Source organism: Halichoeres trimaculatus, unplaced genomic scaffold (assembly GCF_033239565.1).
Source record: "Halichoeres trimaculatus isolate MK-OKI-2021-1 unplaced genomic scaffold, fHalTri1.1 fHalTri1_scaffold_15, whole genome shotgun sequence".
NCBI lineage: Eukaryota > Metazoa > Chordata > Actinopteri > Labriformes > Labridae > Halichoeres > Halichoeres trimaculatus.
The window spans coordinates 10,086,752-10,106,827 of record NW_027437193.1 but is presented as its reverse complement, the minus strand read 5'-3'; the positions used below and the strand labels follow the sequence as shown (position 1 = coordinate 10,106,827).

The 20,076-nt window shown below is 40.4% G+C and overlaps 1 protein-coding gene across 1 annotated transcript; it reads right to left on the bottom strand.

The window, feature by feature from the left end:
- Window positions 1–1,044: 1,044 nt before the first annotated feature.
- LOC141804752 (telomerase protein component 1-like) lies at window positions 1,045–19,708 on the bottom strand. Its single transcript, XM_074689366.1, has 55 exons — window positions 19,556–19,708; window positions 18,525–18,976; window positions 18,213–18,416; window positions 17,966–18,115; window positions 17,518–17,682; window positions 17,207–17,344; window positions 17,048–17,119; window positions 16,599–16,729; window positions 15,941–16,098; window positions 15,746–15,855; window positions 15,573–15,651; window positions 15,220–15,412; window positions 14,655–15,123; window positions 14,400–14,552; window positions 14,037–14,102; window positions 13,566–13,687; window positions 13,395–13,460; window positions 12,962–13,102; window positions 12,578–12,869; window positions 12,209–12,330; window positions 11,975–12,088; window positions 11,735–11,852; window positions 11,435–11,623; window positions 10,792–10,979; window positions 10,538–10,679; window positions 10,208–10,387; window positions 9,957–10,049; window positions 9,671–9,806; window positions 9,406–9,565; window positions 8,831–8,964; window positions 8,667–8,755; window positions 8,448–8,562; window positions 8,052–8,262; window positions 7,808–7,928; window positions 7,613–7,737; window positions 7,403–7,502; window positions 7,154–7,309; window positions 6,834–7,046; window positions 6,656–6,712; window positions 6,406–6,541; window positions 5,958–6,209; window positions 5,718–5,869; window positions 5,454–5,561; window positions 5,261–5,365; window positions 4,495–4,624; window positions 4,304–4,389; window positions 3,809–3,935; window positions 3,489–3,619; window positions 3,263–3,384; window positions 2,963–3,115; window positions 2,533–2,632; window positions 2,335–2,446; window positions 2,164–2,246; window positions 1,943–2,047; window positions 1,045–1,781 (listed from the first exon to the last, which is right to left on the bottom strand). The coding sequence occupies exons 2-55, from the start codon at window positions 18,972–18,974 to the stop codon at window positions 1,662–1,664; spliced, it is 7,944 nt and encodes a 2,647-aa protein (XP_074545467.1). The 5' UTR covers window positions 18,975–18,976; window positions 19,556–19,708; the 3' UTR covers window positions 1,045–1,661.
- Window positions 19,709–20,076: the final 368 nt, after the last annotated feature.

The following is a 20,076-nucleotide window of genomic DNA, read 5'->3' as shown; positions in this document are numbered from 1 at the left end:
AAGCGGACATAAAACTGAGCTTTGCCTGTAATTATTGTTATTGATAATTCATTCAAAATTTTTAAAACGTATGTTAAAATTCTTTTCTAACTGAAAATAAATAATAAGTAAATAAATAAATAAATAAAGTAGCTGCACTGATCAGTACATTAATCAATCTATGGTTTGTCAGTCTACAAATTTTCAACAATTTTGATTTTATCATTGCTCCAAACTGTCCTCAAGTGACACTTGTTGTATGCCTCATATATATCTCTGTAAAGATTTATGAATTTGTCAATTCAAACATGTATCAAGCGTGGGTACCTACCTTCATATTAACCATAAAAGTTGCACTTTTGAAAGTCTTATACTGCCAGAAAAAAAAAGAGATAAAAAATAAAAATTGGGATTTGATTTATATTCACTTTCTGGGAAACAAATAGATTCCCAGCTTACCTGTGGAGATTCATGCATCGACATGGGCGTCTATAAAAGATATATATACACACCATGCATCATTTCCTAGAGAGTGCAGGGCCCTGTAGTTTATTTAGAAGGACATTGCTGTAAACATGTCCACCAAGTTAGCCCACTGTAGCACTTTAACAGCATGTATTTATTTACACACCCTTTATTATTGATAGTCTTAAAATTGATGTCATTCTTGAGCAGTGTGTGGGGAATAGTAGCAATCCTATCTCAATGTCAACAGTACAGAAGCACTTCAGTGCAGATAACAGGGCTGTAAAAGCACTTTCAGTCATTGATAAGCTTTGTTTGGATGTCCACCAATGATTTCCCTTGGCTTAGATGGGTCTCAGCGTTTCCCCAAGAAAACATAAAGCAATTAATTTCAACTCTCAGTGTGAAGCTAAGAACTACATTTAAAACACTTTAACTTGCACAGAAAAACAAAAATAAAACAAAAGACAATTTAAAAGATGTATCAGTAACTGAACGCAAGACTTTAGACAAAATGGTCTAAAAAAACAAAAAAACAAAAAAAAACTACAGGCTCCCATAAAAATAAAATAACAACAAAGTGCTGGTTTGATTTATAGTTTTAATTCAAAAGAAAGCACCATTTCAGGCTATTGCACCAGATTTAAACACACTTTAAGTGTTTCTGTTTTCTAGATTCATGCTCATCTTCTTCTCAATATTTACATTTAAATTAAAACTGATCACATTTTTAATGTTTCTTTTTTTAACTTGGTCAATACTTTTACAGTTTTTACCATTTAAATTTAAAGGCCATTCATGATTAGATAGTGCAAAAAAACATATAACACTTTTAAAGCATGATTCTGTTTTTATACTTGCTTGAGACATTTGCAAGTTCTTAACCAACAAAATAAAATACCCTTAACAAATTTCATACAAAACTGAAATATCTTTTTTAAACTGATCATTTTTTTTCATATTTGTAGATGACACTTGAGAATTCTACAGTCTGTATTACAAGGCACAGCTAAATATGGCTTAAAAGATATATACCAGATATCATTCTCATAGTTATTGTCTGAATGTAGGGTAAATGTTTTTCCTCTGTTTTTGACATTCATCATAGTATTACCATCATAAAACTGGGACAAAGCAAAACACATCTCTTTGGTTAGCAAGGCATACTGTGTTAAGTGGTTTTCCCTAAATGAAGTCAAAGTGTAATTTTCCTGGGATTATTCTTTCCAGGAGAGGAAGTAGACTTTCCCCTGTCCATCACCACAAACCAGCTCAGTGGGTTTTTTAGGGTTCACCTCCAACAGCAGAACAGGAGCTCCACACACAAACATGCCCACCTGAAGGAAGAGAGAGTGAAGGGATAGGTTAAAATCTGCTTAAAAATATCTTCCAGGTTTATGTGTTATACTTTTTTTTCTGTTGCTTGATTTTATTTATTTGGTCAGAGTCTAGTAAGTACTTTATATTTACAAAACCCTCCAAACAGTCTCTGATGTACCTGTTTCTTAGTCTTTCTGTCCCACAGCTTCACTGTCCTGTCGTAGGAGGCAGAGATGACGGTGCTGTCAGTGAGTCTCAGCACGCTGATCCTGTCACTGTGGGCCTGAGGATTAAACATCATAATCAATATGTACCCCAAACTACTGGCTGCATCTCAATCTCAATTCTCTATCCCAATTCTGTCTTTGAGGAGAAACATCATGCTTCTCTGGTTCTTACAGGTATTCTGTTGCGCCACGTAGAGTGCTCTTGACAATGTATGAACCACATGTAGCCCTTTGCGTCCCCACACACAACAGACTCTGTAGGAATGTAAAAAACCCACCATGGTTGTTTCAGAAAAGGCGGTAGTAAATGAAGTTAAATAACATTTCACATAAATGTTTGTACCTTTGTTCATAGTAACAGCTGTGATCACACTTCCCTCCTTCTCCTCTTCATCTGTCACCATGTCCACTGAGCAAAAACTTGAATTTAAACTTTGTTTAGGGCCCATTGAAAACTTAAAAGAAAGAAAGCAGAGGCATCAGTCAACATGAATGATTTAATTGCAAAGCCTTAATTTTGAGATAATTAATCAAAACTCACAAGGAAGCCAATCGAAACTTGTCCATCTGTTTCACCCACCAGCCACACACTCTTATCGTCGTTGGGGATTAACTGCATGATTCGAACATTCTGACACCAGCTGAGGAAAAGAAAGGAAAGAAACTTGATGAGCATCTTTTTCTTTTTTACTACCATCTATTTAGATCAATTGTAACAAAAAAGAAAAAAAGAAGCAAAAATGGAGCCTAGTTTGATTTTAAATGACCAACCAAAAAAAGTTATCAACTATATTCAAGACTGTTATCAAAAATTTGTGTCCACTTCAACCACAAAAGGGTTTATTTTAATTATATCTCAGTCTGCACCCAGCATGCAAAAGCAGAGCTGAATGACACAATGCAGTATCTTGTTTGGGAAAATGAAAAGTCTAAAAAGCTGCCATCTTCAAGTGTCAAGTGTCTTGTTGTACCTTGAGACTGTGTGGCTCCATTTCTCCTCTTCATCATGACCCTCCATCATGACGTCAAACATGGTCCCATCGTACGACACAGCCAACAGGACTGTGCAGTACGTGAGGTAGATCACTCGATTTTCCACTTTGTACGTATTGACCTTCACCAGGCTGTGGAGGGTCAGAGAAACAAGATTAAACAGCACCCATTTTAGTTTAAAACAGTACCTTCAAATCCTCAAATTATCTTTATTTAACAAAGAAAAGACCAAAGTGAGTGTGTCTCAAATGGCATCTTAGTAGAGGGATTGTTTTTACCTTGCTGTGCCGTGTTGTCGATTCCACACCAGCTTCCACACATCAACATGATTTTCCACGTAGCCGACAGCGAACTGGTTGTCAGGCATGGAGCAGATTGCTGTGACGGGATATGCTGAAGTCTGACTCAGGGCAACAAAAAAAAGGACACAAAACATGTAACATCACAAGCACAAAACAGCCTGCACATGTCCAGTATTCATCTTTTCTTTGTTTGTGTCCTCACCTGCTTGTGACCAACCACAGAGTAGTTCTGCCAAATGTCCAGATATCCAGATTCATACCCAACCAGAAGCAGATCACCTCCCCGAGAGAAGCACAGAGCTGTGACAGGACCTCTACAGCTGGTGGGACCCTCTGAAAAAACACAATACAAAGGGGAACTGAGTCAAACATAAAGAAAAGATCACATATTGTCTATCAAAAACTAGACTGACATGAGGCAATGAGATAACATGTTAATAAGATAGTGTCTCCTTCTTTGTGTAACATCAGGTGAGGAGTGAGACTTTAAAGATAATAAAACATTTAAGTATAAAGTTGAACCTTTTGTTATTGTCCAGCATCTCAATGAGCAGTCTTCAGAAACAGTGAGGAATTCTGGGACTTCCTCTTTTAGCGCGACTCCGTGTATGGAGCCGCTGTGACCCTGGAAGGTGTTAAAGTGCTCCACCTGTGTTTAAAAATACAAAATGTGAGACAGGAAGACAAATCAGTTTAAAAAGTGAAATAATGTTATCACAAATTGAATCTAGGGCAGAATTAAAGATGAGACCAAATACATGGACCACCTCAGATAGTTTTCTCTTGGCCACGAGACAAAGAGGTGGTTTATTGTCACATAAGAAAAAAGAAACAAGAAAATTATCACTTGAAAGATCTATTCATTTAACTATTTCATGGCTGTTAACTCAGAAACTCATTTTATTTTCTTTGCAACTTCATTTTATTTTGGTTTTTTTTTGGAAAAGGATGAAAATAAAGCACATTTAATTCACATTATGGGAAAAGAAATTCATTATTTGAGTTAGACTGACAGACCTGCAGTGGTTTCCAGAGCTGCACCGATCCATCATCAGACGCAGTGAGGACTGACATTTCCTCTGGGTTGAATTCTTTGTCCTTGTCTTTAAAAAGAAAGTCAATGGGAAGAAATAAAGACAAGGTCTTTCATCGCAGAGAAAACTGAGCATCAGGCCCAGAGAGTGAAGGTGTTAACATGAGACATTAACCTGTGTTTGGTAGGACAGAGCAGTGGTGGATACGCTGTTTGTGTGCAGCGATGTGGCTGATTTCTGAGTTTGTCTCCCAGTTCCAAACATGAAGCGATCCTTCTGCACAGCCAGCGATCACAAACTGCCCCTGCACACAGAGACAACAAACAACGAGCTTAGGGCTGCAGCTATTGAATATTTTAGTATTCGAGTACTCTACTGAAAATCCCATCGATTAATCGAGTAATCGGATAAAATACAATTTTGTTTAGTTAAAGAGCAGTTTTTTTTCCAAATGAAAATTTTTCTCTTTAAGAAATAGTATTTTCTGATACAGCATGTCAAAAGAGCACTTGCTTTGGTAGCTCCAAAATCTGTAAACACACTGACACATTTTTTGTGCCTTGTACATGTCATCAAATGTTGCGGACCCAAATGGCACCCGTTTCGTAGAATGACCCATTAGTCTCCAAACTCTAGAAAAAAAGCTAAATTTGTTGCTAGTTGCTATTTTGTATAAGAGGTAGCTTGAGGGATCTGAACACTCTCTTAATATAGCCTCAGCTCTATTTAAAATACCCCTCTTTGATCTTTTTCAAAATTAAACGATTCCTCGAGGCGGAGAAAATTACTCGAGTAATTTTTGTGATCGAGTACCTCGAATCATTCGAGGAATCCTTTCAGCTCTAAACGAGTTACCACGAAGCTGAGATTAGTTCCTCCTACGTGAATAAGACACAAACAGCCGACCTCAGGAAAGCTTACAGGTAAATAAGTTTCTCACCAGACAGCAGACAGATGTGAGAGAACTGGTCCAGGAGATTTCTTTGAGACGTTTGCCGTCCTGCAGATCCCAGAAACAAAGCCTGCCATCGTTTGACGAGCTGATCTGGAAAGGGACAGAGTCTGATGAAGACAGGTCTACAGAAACACAGCAGCTCTGAAAATACAACAGTACAGCAGAACGAAGGAGTTACCACACAGTCTGGAGTCCAAACACACCCCGTGATCCAGTCTCTGTGAGCGTGAGGAACGGACTTGGAGAGAACAGCAGGAGACACACTCACATCCCAAACCATCAGAGCCTGAAACACACACATCTATCAGTACCTGACAAGAGGCCATCAGTATGAAACATTTATTTTTAAATGTTTTAAAGAGAAATGTGATTTATACATACTTTATTGATTTTTTTTATCAAATGGAGTATTTGTCAGCGTCTATTAAAGAAGTCACTGTACCTGATCTTTTCCACCTGACAGCAGCTGATCACCATCGGGGCTGAAAGACAGACAGGTGACTCCTCCTGTGTGACCTTTCAGCAGCGCATGAGGCTGATCACAGGAACCATCAGCCAGATCGCTCAGCAGCCACAGAAAAACTGTGCAGTCGTCTTATCCAGAGAGAAACACAGAACGAAAACATTTAAGAGCTTTCTCTTGATTTGATGTGGAGAAAACAGTCACCTTAATGTCACTCACCTGAAGCTGTAGCCAGGTAAGTTGAGTTTTGTTCTATCGCCAGGATGGAGCGACGCTGGTGACCAAACACTCCACACTGGTCCAGATGTCCCAGCAGCCCCTCCTCTCCTTCTTTCTTCTTCCAGATCCTCAGACGTATGTCGCTGCCTGCAGACACCAGCAGCTCAGGTTCTGTCTGCTCCACATCCACATAGACCCACCGCAGGCAGGGCACAGACACATCGAGGTGACCTGAGTCCCAGATCTTCTCACCTGTGATTACAATATAATAGTAAGGGCCTGTTTACCCCATTTATCTACTTTTAAGTAGAGCATAGTCTTCTTTTTAAGTGTTTCTTTAAGTGATGACTGTCTTATTCATCACTGTCTTTATTTAAATCTAACATTATTCTTGGTCAAACCAATTTAAAATATTGCTTCAAATTTTTGTTTACAATCAGAAACACACCTGACTCCAGACTGAAGAGTTTGATGCCGTCAGCGTGATATCCCACAGCAGCATAGTCTCCGTTAACAGCCACACACAGAGCAGCCGAAGCAGAGGGTTCACGTTTAAGTTTCTTACGAGGAGGCTCCTGTTCATACTACAAGGCAAGATAAAAAGAGAATTGGACAGACTATTTTTAAAAACCTTACTCATCATATTAAATATCAGCTCCCTTTCAAGAAGGTGCAGTAGTAAAAAACAAGAAGCTTACCACATCACTTTTTAATGTAGTAACTGAACGTCCAAGCCCCCCTGACCAGAGATGGAGCTGAATAACAAGAAGAAAAAGAGAGAAGGGGATGTTCGTTCAAAAATAATACACAATAATATAATTTTACTGACGTAATTGTTATTTAGAGGCTCAAATATGCGGTTTATTATATCCTCACCATGTGATCAGAGCCAGCACTCAGCAGCAGGCTCCCCTCCTCCAGGAAGGTGAGGGCCTCTGTGGCTCCACAGTGAGCCTGGAAACATCCCACACAGGTGGAGGTGGACACTGACCACACCCTGACCTCTCCAGACACAGAGCCAGAGCAGAGCATGGAGGAGGAGGGAGCGAAGGAGAGACTGCGCACAGAGCGCTGGTGACCACACAGGTTCTGAGGAAACAGATGGATGACTATCAGAAAATCTTCCTGAAATGTTGACTCAGTGTGATTTATCTTCTTTCAACTTATAATCTTTTAATTGATCAATTTCCACTTACTGTTTTGATTTTATTCTGGAGCCAATTCCAAATAATCACTTTCCCATCCCAGCAACCTGCAGCCAGCAGGAGACCCTCAGGGTCAAAGGTCACACAGTTCAAAGGGCTGGAGCTGTGAAGGGCTGCTACCTCATTACCTTTAGCTGAGGACCAGACCTGAGGAAAGAGAAAAACAGCATCATTAAAGCTGCACTATTACATTACATGGTGTTTTAGAAAACACAGAAACATTTTTCTTATGGGACGAACTTTCAACATGAAGTCCAGAGATACAGTGACGAGGTTCTTCCTGTCTGCAGTGATGTCACTCGCTGTTATCGTGTTAGTGTGAGCATCAATGAGAGCGGTCCTGAAAAGACATGAAACATGAGGCGGTCAATCCAAACTACATCTGGAGACAAAACAGGAAACATCCGGGTTAGGAGAGAGGGAGGTGTTTGAATCTAACCCTCCTCTCACCTGCAGCTGTTCCCGATGTCCCAGATCTCTATCCGTCCATCGTAGGAGGTGGTAGCAAGGCGGCCATCGTTAAGAAACAAACAGCTGGAGATGCCGTCACAGCTGCTCACCAGAGATTTCACTTCCTGTTATAAAAAAGAAACTACTGGTGGTCAGGACTGCTTCTCATTCTCTAAACTAAAATTACTCTCCTACCTGTCCCGTCTGAGTGTTGATGACGTGAAGTGTTCCCTGCCCGGTGCCGACCACCATCAGATCTTCATCTGAGCTCACAACCAAACAGGTGGGTTCAGAGGAGAAGGTGGACACCAGCTCACTGAGATTAAACACAGAGGACCATTGATAGATTCTGACGGATTATTAAGTTGGAAAAAAAAATTCAAGTTTCAAAAGACAAACTTACAACCCCACAATATCACACTTCTCATAACCTTCATACCTGGGCTCCTGTTGAAGCTGGTTGTTGTTATTCAGCCACTCCACAACACGGACCCATCCTTTTCCTATCAGGCCCTGTGCCCAGGAGTGAGCAGACGTCTCAGGAGGCTCATTGAGGGCCTGCTGGATGAAAAGCGCCGGCCAGGAGGAGAACAGCTGAGCGTGACGCTTCAGGAAACTATGGCAGTCTTCAAGGCCACTTTGGGAACCAACTGAATGGAAATATCACATGGAGGAATAAAAAAAAAAGTCAAAGAAAAATTTGAGTAAATTATGAGGGCGCAGAGTCATGCTTGTTGTCTATAGCACAGAAAAAAATGCATCATGAAGAAAAAAGGCGAATCATTAAAAAAAAATAAGCCGTTTCATTGTACATTGCATTGTCATGCGTACTTACCATACAAGCTGTAGGTCTCCAGGAGTTGGTGCAGGAGGCCATGGCGCACCTGAGCATACAGGAAGAAGTAGCTGGAGAGCAGAGAATGAAGGGCCTCCATCTGACCACTTTGAATCTAGTTAAAGACAAATAGAAGAGGAAAGAGTCAAAAAAAATCTTCCGGATAAAGAAAGAACAAAGTTGATCAAGCCTTTACAATCATGAAAAAGGAAGACTCACCAGGTTTGAGGGAAGGTTCATGACAGAGTTGGCCTCACAGTGCAAGAAGGTGTCTGTGCCCTGTGGGTCAGCCAGAGCCCACAGATGAGCTGAACACAGAAGACAGGACGGTGAAGTCAGCATGTACAGAAATGTAGACTAACCTGTGAGTGTGTTTAATCTACCTGCAAGTACAAGATGAGCTCTGGTTCTGTCTGTGTCTGTAGGGAGCAGAAATTCCTCAAAGGCCCGTCTCACCTCCTGATTGGTCAGATTCAGCAGGTCATCAGTGTCGTGGCAATGAGACGAACCAATCAGACTGCAGGAAAGAACAAAAACAGGTTTATTGTCTCTTCCTTTAAACCATTTCTCCAAAATGTGTCACCTTCAAACATGTCCTTAAAGTTCAATAGAAATATGAATAAAAAAGAAAGTTTGGTATGAAAAACAGGCCTCAGACAGAGTGAATTTGTACAGTTAAATACTTAAGACAGCATTTTCCAGCTAGCCATGCTGGAAACTAGTCACTGCTGGTCACACTGTGAAGCAAACCCTGAATTAATGTGTAATGTGCTCTCAATAAATTTTGATTCAAAAAACTAACAGTGTATTGAAGGCGTCTTACAGCACTTAACTGATCCCATAGCCTAATGAGAAATGTCAATGAGGGAAATGAATGAAATGGAAAATTAAGTTCCTTCAGTCTTTTATACATGGACTTTGTCAACTGTTTAAATACAGTCTATAACAAATTCCTCACCTTCGCAAACTCAGCACTATTTGAGTGAAAGTTGCCATGGGAACACATCTTTTAGGATTCCTGGACAGATTTAGAGCTTCCTCCCATGTTGCCTGTCTGTCCCATGAGGATAAGTTGTTGCATGTGTTCAGAACAGAGTACAAGTCTCTCTCCCTCAGGCCTGAGGATGAAGACAGTTAAGCCATTCATAAACATACCTCAACAAAGTAATTCAATTAAGTTTGAAAGCGTGCTAAGAGTGGTGTAAAAACATGGCTCATCTTACCCGTGGTGCTGACAGTGAGCACTGCCAGGGCCCAGCGGAGTCCCAGCATGCCTCGGTACTGTGAGCAGAGTCTGTCCAGACTGTACTGCACCAACAGACTCAGAGACTGAGGCATCCCATCAACACTCTCCTTCAACTAAGAAATGAATACACTGTTTGACTAACTGATGGTGAGCACTATTCCTCTCAAGTTAAACTTCAAGATTCAAAAAACTACTGGTAATGTAAGTTATAAATTCACTGTACATTAAACTCATTTAAAGAAATAGTGGAAGTGTTATTAGACCTTGTCAAAAGAGGCGTAGTTCCTCAGGTCCTCACAGGCCAGGTGCAGGAAGAGAGGACTTACTGCTCCTTTCTTCATCACCAGCATCTGGAGCTGCATAAACAAACAGCACCATTTTAGGGGAAGGCAAAATCAGAAATACATTTATGAGTGCACCGAGCATCAAGGGTGGGAGCAGAAATGGACATCTGATCAGAAAGCACCAAAAATGAGTAGGTTTATAGCTTAAGGCCAGGGAATTGGAGAAGGACCTGGTTGTTGAATGCAGAGTCACTGAGTTTCTTCCCAAACGTGTCCAGTCCTTTCTGAACGATGTCTTTTCGGTCCAGCATGGTGAGCTGACCCAGAGAAAACATGATGGTGCCTCTTTTCTTGGCCAGAGTTTGTAGCAGAGCTGTTTTGGATGGCATGCTCATTACCAAGCAAACACCCTGAAATGAGGAAAAACAGCAAAACTAAACCAAACCTCACTTGGATGAAGTTAACCCTCCAAAAAACGTTTTTACTCTTGTATCTTGTATTTCCATGAGCCAACAGTTATGGACTTGACTTTGGTATACTTTTCCATCCCTGTAACTGACCTTTGGAAGCTCCTGTGGTATCCAATCAGAGCAAAGCTGACCTCTGCCATCCTGAACAAGATCCACTCCATCAACAAGCAGCACCAGAGGTTTTTCTCTCTTCATGTCACTTAAACTGGAGAGAAACTCAGACAGCAAATCTCTGTGATGAGAAATCATTCAAAGAAAGAAAAGTCAGTTCATGAGAAACATGATGAACCATAGTTAGTTCAAATAATATAAAAAGGTCATTCAAAATTCCCATTCCTATCTACCTGTAGGACTGGGGCAGAGGGGCATCCTCTTCAGTTTGTTTCATTTTCCTCAAGCACTGAATGAGGAATCTGAGCAGGTTCTCCACAGAGCGAGCTGATTGGCTGGCAGCTGTAGAGTAGGAGATGACATCACACACCAGGTTTGTCCTGGACTTCCCTCCTGACCTTAGAGCCTCTGCTAAAGCAGCCTGTGACAAAAGAGGGACATAAACAAAGCAAATATAAATGATCAAATATCCAAAATATATATTTAAGGATTGATTTTAACTATTGTACAGTGTCTTTGAGTCTTGAAAGGCGCTTTTAAATAAGATCTATTATTATTATTATTATTATTATTATTATAAAAGTTATTTAATCAGTTCACTCTCAGCTACCAGGTTTTTAAATAGACTTTGTTGAAAAAAAGGCTCTGAGGTTTAAACTTTTCCAATATAAAAATTTAATTAACAACTTTGTATTATTGTCAATTAAATTTTTGGTTTTTGGACTCATCTTCAGATAAGATAGTACATCTTGAGAATAGTAAAATAACTTTTACAAGTCTGGTTTAACAATTCACTCTATTAAAAAAAAACTGATAGTGTTTCAAAGAAATCTAAAAATAGGGATAATTATTTTAAAAGTTCTTCAAAAAAAGTACCATGAAGACAGTTTTTCCCTCTCCAGGTCCTCCCTCCACCACCATCATCCCTCCTTTAGCCTGGACCTGCTCCGACACCTCTACAGCTGCTCTAAGCAGCTTCTGCCTGCCAAAGAACTGTCTCTGCAGCGCCCCCTGGTGGACTTCCTGCTCCTTCAGCTCAGAAGCAGCCTCAGCATCATCATCCTCCTGTTATAGAGAGAGTACAATGTCAAGATCTTCTGCACAATGACTATGTTGATACACTGGATAGTTATTTAAGATGGAAATCAAACTGATTTAAATATCAGAGCGACTCACTTCAACAAACTGCTTTACGACAGCCGTCCACAGGTCATTCAGCACAGCTTTGCCAAAGTCCTCCAGGTTTTTCAGATATGGTTTTCCATCCACAACACCTCCCCACTCACACGGGTAACTGTTACACAATTAAGGGGAAAAAAAGAAAAAATGTAAACATGAAATGAAACTAAGTTTTGAAATATTTAGCCAAAAGCACTGATTTCCTTCATCTTCAGGCAAGTTATTGAGGCGACTCACTTCTCAGTGACCTTCACTTTACTGTCTAGGATCCTTCTCTTTAAAGAGGCCATTTTAGACTCAGCCTCCTTTGATTCAGGAGCAAAATGAGATCTCCACGCCACAGGAACTGATCTGAAATTACAATTAAAGAGAAATGGACTTCCAGCAAGCTGCGTTTGTGTTACAGCACATCATTCACCAGTTTTAAAAATCTTAAACAGTGAGTTAAGGGTGTGAGCATGAAAAACATACTTGGTGATGTTTGGGTCTCTGAAGAAGCAGAACATTCGCTGCTTGGCTGTGTCAGGGTAAAGAGCCTGGAACTGACGGATCTCCATCTCTGTGATAGACATGCCTGTGGGGGCTGATGCCAGCTGTACACGAAGAATGAGATGCTTTTACTGGTTTAAGGAAGGGGAAGTATTATCTTATTATTCACTCTACTGCAAAGTATAGTAGATATTTCTTCACGTTTTTGTTAATTTCTAAGAAAACAGTATCAACTTCAGGAAGGAGTGTTGAAATGCAGCATTGGGATTTCTCCTAAAATGATTATTTGCAACTCTACACGAAAAGCTTCAAATGCTCTCTCTGAAAAATCTCTTTGATAACAGGTCTTACCCAGCTGTACTGTGGCAGGTCAGGGAGGACAGGTCTTGGAGGCACCAGGCCGTACCTCTCTCCCAGGATTCCCACCAACATCTGACTGCGACAAACCTCGGACAGGCACAGCTCAGCGGCCCGCTCAGACTCCTCCTCTGTCACACCCCAGCGCAGCTCCACCTCCTGCAGGTAGAGGCAGTGTTGAGCAGCACGACGCCTGAGCTCAGGGAACACGCTGCGCACCAAGATGTCACGTTCGGCGTGCATGTCCCTGAAAGTGGAGGAGATAAACACACGGACACCTCTCCACCTGGGAACAGAGGAGGGAGTCAGTGTTAAAAAAGTGAGGAAAAGCAAGATATGTTCAAATTAAGGCTTAATAAATTAGAAAACTGATCCTACCGTAACTTTGGACTGGCTGGGATTAGAACATTAGTTGAAGTCTGGAGGTGTTTAGCTCCCTCTGGTGGTGGGATGTTGTACAGTTTGTCTAAATGCTCCACATGCTCCATGAATCTTGACGATCCTCGCTCTGCCACAAACCTGGTCAAGTTGTTAAATCATTGATTAAACATTTTGGGAAAACATTCAGTTGCAGTTGAAACGGACGGATGGATGAGAAAAAGCATTATTACTCTTATTTCTGTGAAGTAAGTGTGAAGCCACAACAGTTTAATATAACATAGCATGAAATCTGGAATTAGGAAAAAAAAGCTAGCCTTGCTCTTTAAAAGATCTCAGAAATATTATTTTCATTTATTTTGTTTAAATTAAACAATCCCATAAAGGTGACGGGCAAAAAATTAAGCATCATACTGAGAGACAAGAGCCTTACCTGAGCATTTGTTCACTGAAGCCCACCAGGTTCACACAGTTCCTGTCAGAGTAAAACTCTTCTCTTCTGCAAGTGACCAACAAAACAACAGATCATCAACTCAAAATGAAGTAGAAACAGGAAGGCGAAGATACATCAAACCATGAACAACTCAAATATCAATCTTCACACCGTTCTGAAAAGTAGATCTTCACATAAAGAGCTTTGTTGTTCACATCCTTCTTGTAGTTTGTAACAATCCACTCTAGTTCACGATTGCCCCCGTAGTCAGTCACCATGATGATGTTGTCAATCTGTGTTAAAAAAGCATGCAAGGTCAGGATAACTTTGTGTCGATGAGATGTAGAGTAGCAGCACTGTCAGTTTCAGAGTGGTTATAAGGACTTACAGATTCATACAAAATTGCACAAGTTTGTGGCACAATTTTAATCCTTTAGACCCTGCCATTCAACTAATTTTATTGTTTTTACCATAGATAAGGAACTTTTTTATTCATCTTATTTAACCTTTATTTAATCAGCTTGGTCCCATTGAGATTAAAAACCTCTTTTTTAAGGGAGAACTGGCCAAGACAGGCAGCAGCAAGGAAATAAATGCTCCTACTTGTCAAAATGAAATCCTGCTGTTAAGAAAATAACTGACCTTGTTTTTGTTTGTGAACAGCACTGAATGAAAACTTGTGTCATCAGTAGTCAGATCTCTGAACACCTGGGAAAGAGAAGAAATCCTTAGTAAAAGAAAAATCTAACAAGAAATTCTCTTAAATAACAGCTCAAATAAATCTACTGTATCGATCAAATATCAAAGAGATCGTTTAGGTTGGAGAGAGTTTCCAGCTTTTACAAAGGATTGTAACATGACAGGTTGAGCTCTGCTTTTGCAGTAGTAGTAGCTGAATGTGTAGCTATTTACCCAAGTAAGAAAGATATCATTTCAAGTATCAAAATAGGATTTAAAAAAACAACAAAAAACTAAAGATGTCACAGAAAAGCTGAAAGCCCTGACCTTTAGTCGTTTGACAACACTCCTGACATTATCCAGAAGATCATCAGACTTCAGCTTCACTTCTTCACTTGTATTCCAATTATACAGACAGAGCTGACTGTCCTCAGCGCTGCTACAGATCATCAGAGAGAGCAAAACTGACATCTCCTCAACCTGAGAGGACGTAAGAACAGAGAGAGGTTGATTTTTTTTTTTAAATGAGGATTAACACTAGTGATTGTTGTGTTATTAGTGTTCAGAGATACAGGCCCATACAGATGGAGTGAATTTGTCATCTTTCTTCTTCTTTTTCTTTTTTCCTAAGTTCTCCTCCTCCTTTTCTTCCTCCTCCTCTCCCTCTTCTTTCTCTTCCCCCTCTTCCTCTTTCTGCTCTTCCTCTACATCTTCCTCCTCTTCTTCCATCTCTTCTTCTTCCTCCTCTTCTTCCATCTCTTCTTCTTCCTCCTTGTCTTCCTCTTTCTCCTCTTCCTCTACATCTTCCTCCTCTTCTTCCATCTCTTTTTCTTCCTCCTTGTCTTCTTTTTTATCCTCTTCTTCCTCAGGGTCTGGGGGGAGGCAGAAGTCCTGCTCCTCATTCATCTTAAGGTCAGCCATCATGTATGAGTTAAGAATGACGACAGTCCGTCCAGGGAGCGGGGGCACGTTGTAACGACAGGAGATCTGCACGGCTGTTTCCAGAGCTTTTCGGTAACGATCCAACAGATCGACAGTGAACAGCCTCTCACTGGATTCACAGACACAGAAACATGAATAATAACATTTTACCTCATCACTCAGATTTAAACTTGCCAACTTAAATGCGTTTATTTTTATCACTTACTTAGCTTTCATGAGCTGAGCCTTCTTCACTCTGTACAGTCTGTAGATAAACGGCACGCCACGCGTCACCCTCAGTCTGACTCTCCCAGTCGTCTCCCAGTCCAGACGTTTGAAGCGTTTACTCTTTGGGATCTTCATCATGATGTCTTTCAAGATTTCTTTGACAGGAGGGATGGCCTTCTGTGAAGCCGAGGCTGGCATAAAATGTGAAACAAAAGAATTGATAATTAGAAGCAATAATTTATCAATTACCAGACTCCTCCACTCCAGTCCTACAATTGTAAGGACTGATTAAGTGATGAAAAGAGCTTCTAAAGGGGGGACTTCTGTTCTCTCTGCGTAAAAGTTTCTCACCTATAGTTCGCAGCTGCATGATGACTTTATAGGCAGCGAGGAATCTGAATGGAAACTGTCGGCTCTGAATAACAGCTTTCTGTAAAGACATCAAAAGCACAGAGTAACAGATAGAGCTTTAGATATTTGATCTTAAAAGGTTAGTCATCATCACCATAATAAAACAATCTGACCTTATTGGTGAGTCTGCTGAGGATCTTGTTATGATGAGCCTCACTGATGCCTTTAGTGATCATGTTCCTTAGGTTTCTCAGCATGGCCATGAACGGCAGAGACTTGTTGTCTGCACAGAAGAGACAGAACAAAAATCACATTTTCTCCACATGATTTAATACAAACAGTTTCTGAAATGTTGATGCTGAACAGACCGATGAGTTTCTCCCAGGTAGCAGCCTTATTTCCTTCCAGACTGATGAGTCGTTCCCATGTCTCTGGCTCTTTCAGCTTCATTCGCTGCCCAGCTCGCTCCCTGTCCCACACACCCTTCATCCCACTTTTAGAGAACGACTTCATATCAGCAGGATACCTGAAGGCAGCACATGTCATTCAACTGAGTTATTTTAACCAGTTACAGCAGGAATATCAAAAATCCTGTCAAACTTTTTTTTTCTACTCCTTTGTCTGCTGCTTTTTCATGATCTGAACGATTAGAGGATAAAATGCTGAAGGACGATAACTGCTCAATCTCTTCTACTCTGCTCTACTCCTTAGAGTGAAGTTAAATGCCTAAAAAAAGAATCTAGCAACAATCAATTACACATCTTTTAGCTTTTAAAAGCAGCATCATGACATTTTCACGTTTTATTACACTGTTATGCAGTTAAGGGCTGATACAGAGTGTTTTTATGTTTTTATTGATAGATTTTTAAAAACTTCAACTTTTGCTTTGATGTATGTCTCTCATAGTAGGCAAAACAAATATTTAAGACACTATACAAAAGCATTGAATGAGCATTACAAAAAAAGAAAAAATTCACACTAGAGATGATCAGTGTGTGTGTGTCAGTGTGTGTTTCTGTTGCTCACTTTCTCCCCAGGATGGCCATAACGTGTTCAGACGGTTCTTTAATGTGAAGCCTCTTAATCATCTTCTTCAAACTGAACTCACTCTGCTTTTTATCCACCACCACCGCCTCAGTGCTGCCCTCTACCTGCAGCTGTAGACAAACACACACACAAACATGTCAGTGTTAACTGTAAGTTTATACAGGTGTGTGCTGCTACAGAACAAACCAACTCTGATACAGAATAAATACAATAACTGTGAAAGGAAAATTGGAACTTTGGTGAAACTTTTTTTCTAAAAACAACAAAAGAGCTGATGTTCATTTGTGTTGTCACAGTCTTATTGAAAAAATCTGCACCAGACCCAAATCTCCCTGAACTCCTCAGATGAACTTATATTGAGCTTAAACCCACTTCTAAATCTTTAAAACTTTCAAAAATACAAAGTAAAGAGCTGAGTATTCACTTACAAACTTGGACAGAATAGTTTTTTCTGATCGCAGCAAGTTGGCCCACTGTTTCAGCTGCTCCTCAGTTGGTTTCTGTAACAAACACAGAAGATGAATTATATCTAAGTGGATTAAAGAGGGTATGGGTGCATAAAAGGACCAAAATGAATGCTTCTGTACCTTGTTTTGTGGTCTGTTGCGGCTGTGTTTACAGCGGTGTTTACGTGTGTTGTATTTAGCCAGCTGATACTCGTTGAACTGCTTGAATTTGTCGACCATTGCCTTCTTCAGGCACATCGGCAGGGAGCGGCTGAAGCACTGGAAACAGACAAACATAATGCTAGGATTGGGTAAACTGGCATTGTAAAGGAAAATAAAAATAAATAAAACTGCTGTTTTTTAGGTGAAGAAATCATGTTTGATTAATTGACATGAATAACAGCATTTTTTATGTCCTGCACCCAATTCACTACAGAGACAATTAGACTTACAGTACTGTAGATCCTGACGACTTCCAGCCAGTCTGAGGGCAGCTGCACAGCAGCACAGAAGTATCTGCGGACATGAGGCTTTGTGGACGGCTGATTGGCAGCCAGAGCCAACAAAAAGTTTGCTGTGATGCGGATGTTTAGCTCCTGTCGTGTGTAAACTGCCACCTGTATCCAAGACATAGAACAGCAAAGTGTTTAAAACTGAAAAAGAAAACACAAATCTCTTAGGCTTCAGTCATTTTAACAGTAAAAAGTGAAGATTTGTCTCTGACATAAAAAGAAGCTAATAAAATAAATCAGCTGCAATAGTGTTATACTAGCTGTACATATTATCCATCACAGTATATTTAAAGGGGTGTGCTGCAGCCCCATGCTTTCAGATATCCACATTTTCACAATGTTGAATGAGTAAACACAAGTTTAGGAAGTCTGAATGGAGAAAACACACCTTTAGGACAAAGTGAGGGTCAGAAACTGATATCTCCTTTGACAGGTTCGAGATCCTGGTCCAAACACTGTTCTCTGAGTCCCAGTCCTTCTCACCTGGATTTATCTTCTTATTGATCAGGGAGCAGCACACTGCGTTCAGCAGGAGATACTGAGGAACAGAAAGAAGTAGATCAAACATGCTCAATTTTTTTGAGCATTCAGAGATTTATTCCTGACAAACACATAGTTTGAATTTCGTCTCCCACTTTTTTATTCTTCAGCTCCTCTTTGATTCGTTCATCTCTCCTGTCAAGCTCAGCAAACTCATCCTGACTGACGACCACAGGTTGATTCGCTTCTTGGTGATTAAAATCTGTTTCAAGGAGGGCTAAATCCATGGGTGCTCCAGCGTTATCCTCCTCCTCCTCATCCTCCTCTTCAGACAAACATTCATCCTCCACAGTATGCCCCTGATGCAGGAGAATAAAACTGATAAACCAAGATTTCAATTCATAATAATTCATTCATATGATTTTAAATAAGTTTGAAGAGAAATGGTAAAAGATAATCTTATGTACCACACTTGTTTCTTCAAAAGAGGACTCCATCACTTCAGGTGTTTCCTCTTTGTCTTTCGCTCCTCCATCATTGCTCTCCTGGTTTGCAACCAAAACAGGAACACGAACAGAAGAAGGATGGACAAATTGACGTCTGGATGCTGACTGCAGGGAGCTTTTAGGCACAAATGCATAAGGGGGCAGAGAAAAGGACAGAAGGGACGACTGGCTGTGAGTGGTTAGGAGCTTGTTCTCAGTGCTGAGGAGAGGGGAAGAGGAAGCGGTGGAGAGAAAGGAGGATGAGGTGGAGGACAGGGTGGAGGGCTGGAGGGCATGGCAGGAGGAGGTCTGAGCTAGGAGCCTGTTCTCCAGATGAGGTGGAGTGCTGGTGGAGGACAAATTAGTCCCACTTGCAGGCTGCTGCTGCTCTCTTTGGGGCACATCGGCCAGCTGTGAAGTCAGCCTCTTCATCTCTGTAGAAGAAAAAACAACATGTAAGTAATATTTGAGTTCCCTTACGATGCTTCATATTATTCAAGTAAGTGGTTTAAGCAAATAAGCTTTAGTAAAACTGTTTTTAAAACTTTGCTCCATAACAGTGGAAGTGCTCTGGATAAAGAGTAGATACATAAACCACTCTGAAAATGTGAATTCTGGCCACACAGTAGAAGAATTTGTTCTGATTATGCAAAAAGGAAGTTGCTGCACACTTAAATCTCATTTCCCAGTGACAGAAGCTGTTTAAACTATGATATACATGAGTTCGATGTGTTGGAAACTCTTTCTCTGAGTGTGAAGCTGCATCTTGTTAATGTGTAAGCTCATAAACTGGGTGTGGTAAAGTCAGGCTAATTATTAAAAAAGCACATTGAACATTACTACATTGTCTTGAAAGACTCTGGATATGAACATATGAAATGAAATAGGGTATTGGTCAACTTTCAAGATCAGTCACATGTTCCATATTTGCCTTAAGCACTCTGCAGAGGTTTGGGAGTCTGAGTTGGTGAGGCGGTTAGCCATGAACACCGAGATCAGAAGACAAAACTCACCGCAAACCTCCGAGACAGGCTCCACAGACAGCGGGGACGACAAGTCCTCTGATAGTTGAACAGTCTAAAACTGTCAGAGTTTGGTAAACCTCAGTATTTCCATCTATTTTTTTGCTATTGCTCCTGGTTTGCATTCATTTCTGCACAGGAAGCGGCTGCTTCTCGGTGATTGGTCAGTATCACTGTGTACTTTTTTACCGTAATTGCAGGAGTATGGGTGCAGATCATGTTTTAAATTATGTATGGCTTAAAATGCCAACAGTTATCCCATGGCATAAAAGAAATGAAAAAAAATATTATTCCAGGTTACAAGATCATAATGACTAAGGTACGTTTTATCAGTTCATGGTAGCTTTTAAAATTTTATTAAACTTGTTGTAGGCTTATTTTAAGTATTGTAAAAATAAAAACTCTTCTCTCACTTTTAGTTTAGGGGAGAGCGGGGTAAACTGAGACACTTTTTACATTGTTTGACCTGTAGGCAAGTGGAAATGAAATTGAAATGAAATCAACACATGTAC

Coding starts and splice junctions, on each gene's coding strand:
- LOC141804752 (XM_074689366.1), bottom strand. CDS start 18,974: ATGAAGAGGCTGACTTCACAGCTGGCCGATGTGCCCCAAAGAGAGCAG. Junction 13,461..13,565: donor AAGATCTACTTTTCAGAACG/GTGTGAAGATTG, acceptor GGTCACTTGCAG/AAGAGAAGAGTTTTACTCTG. Junction 6,210..6,405: donor ACTCTTCAGTCTGGAGTCAG/GTGTGTTTCTGA, acceptor TTGTAATCACAG/GTGAGAAGATCTGGGACTCA.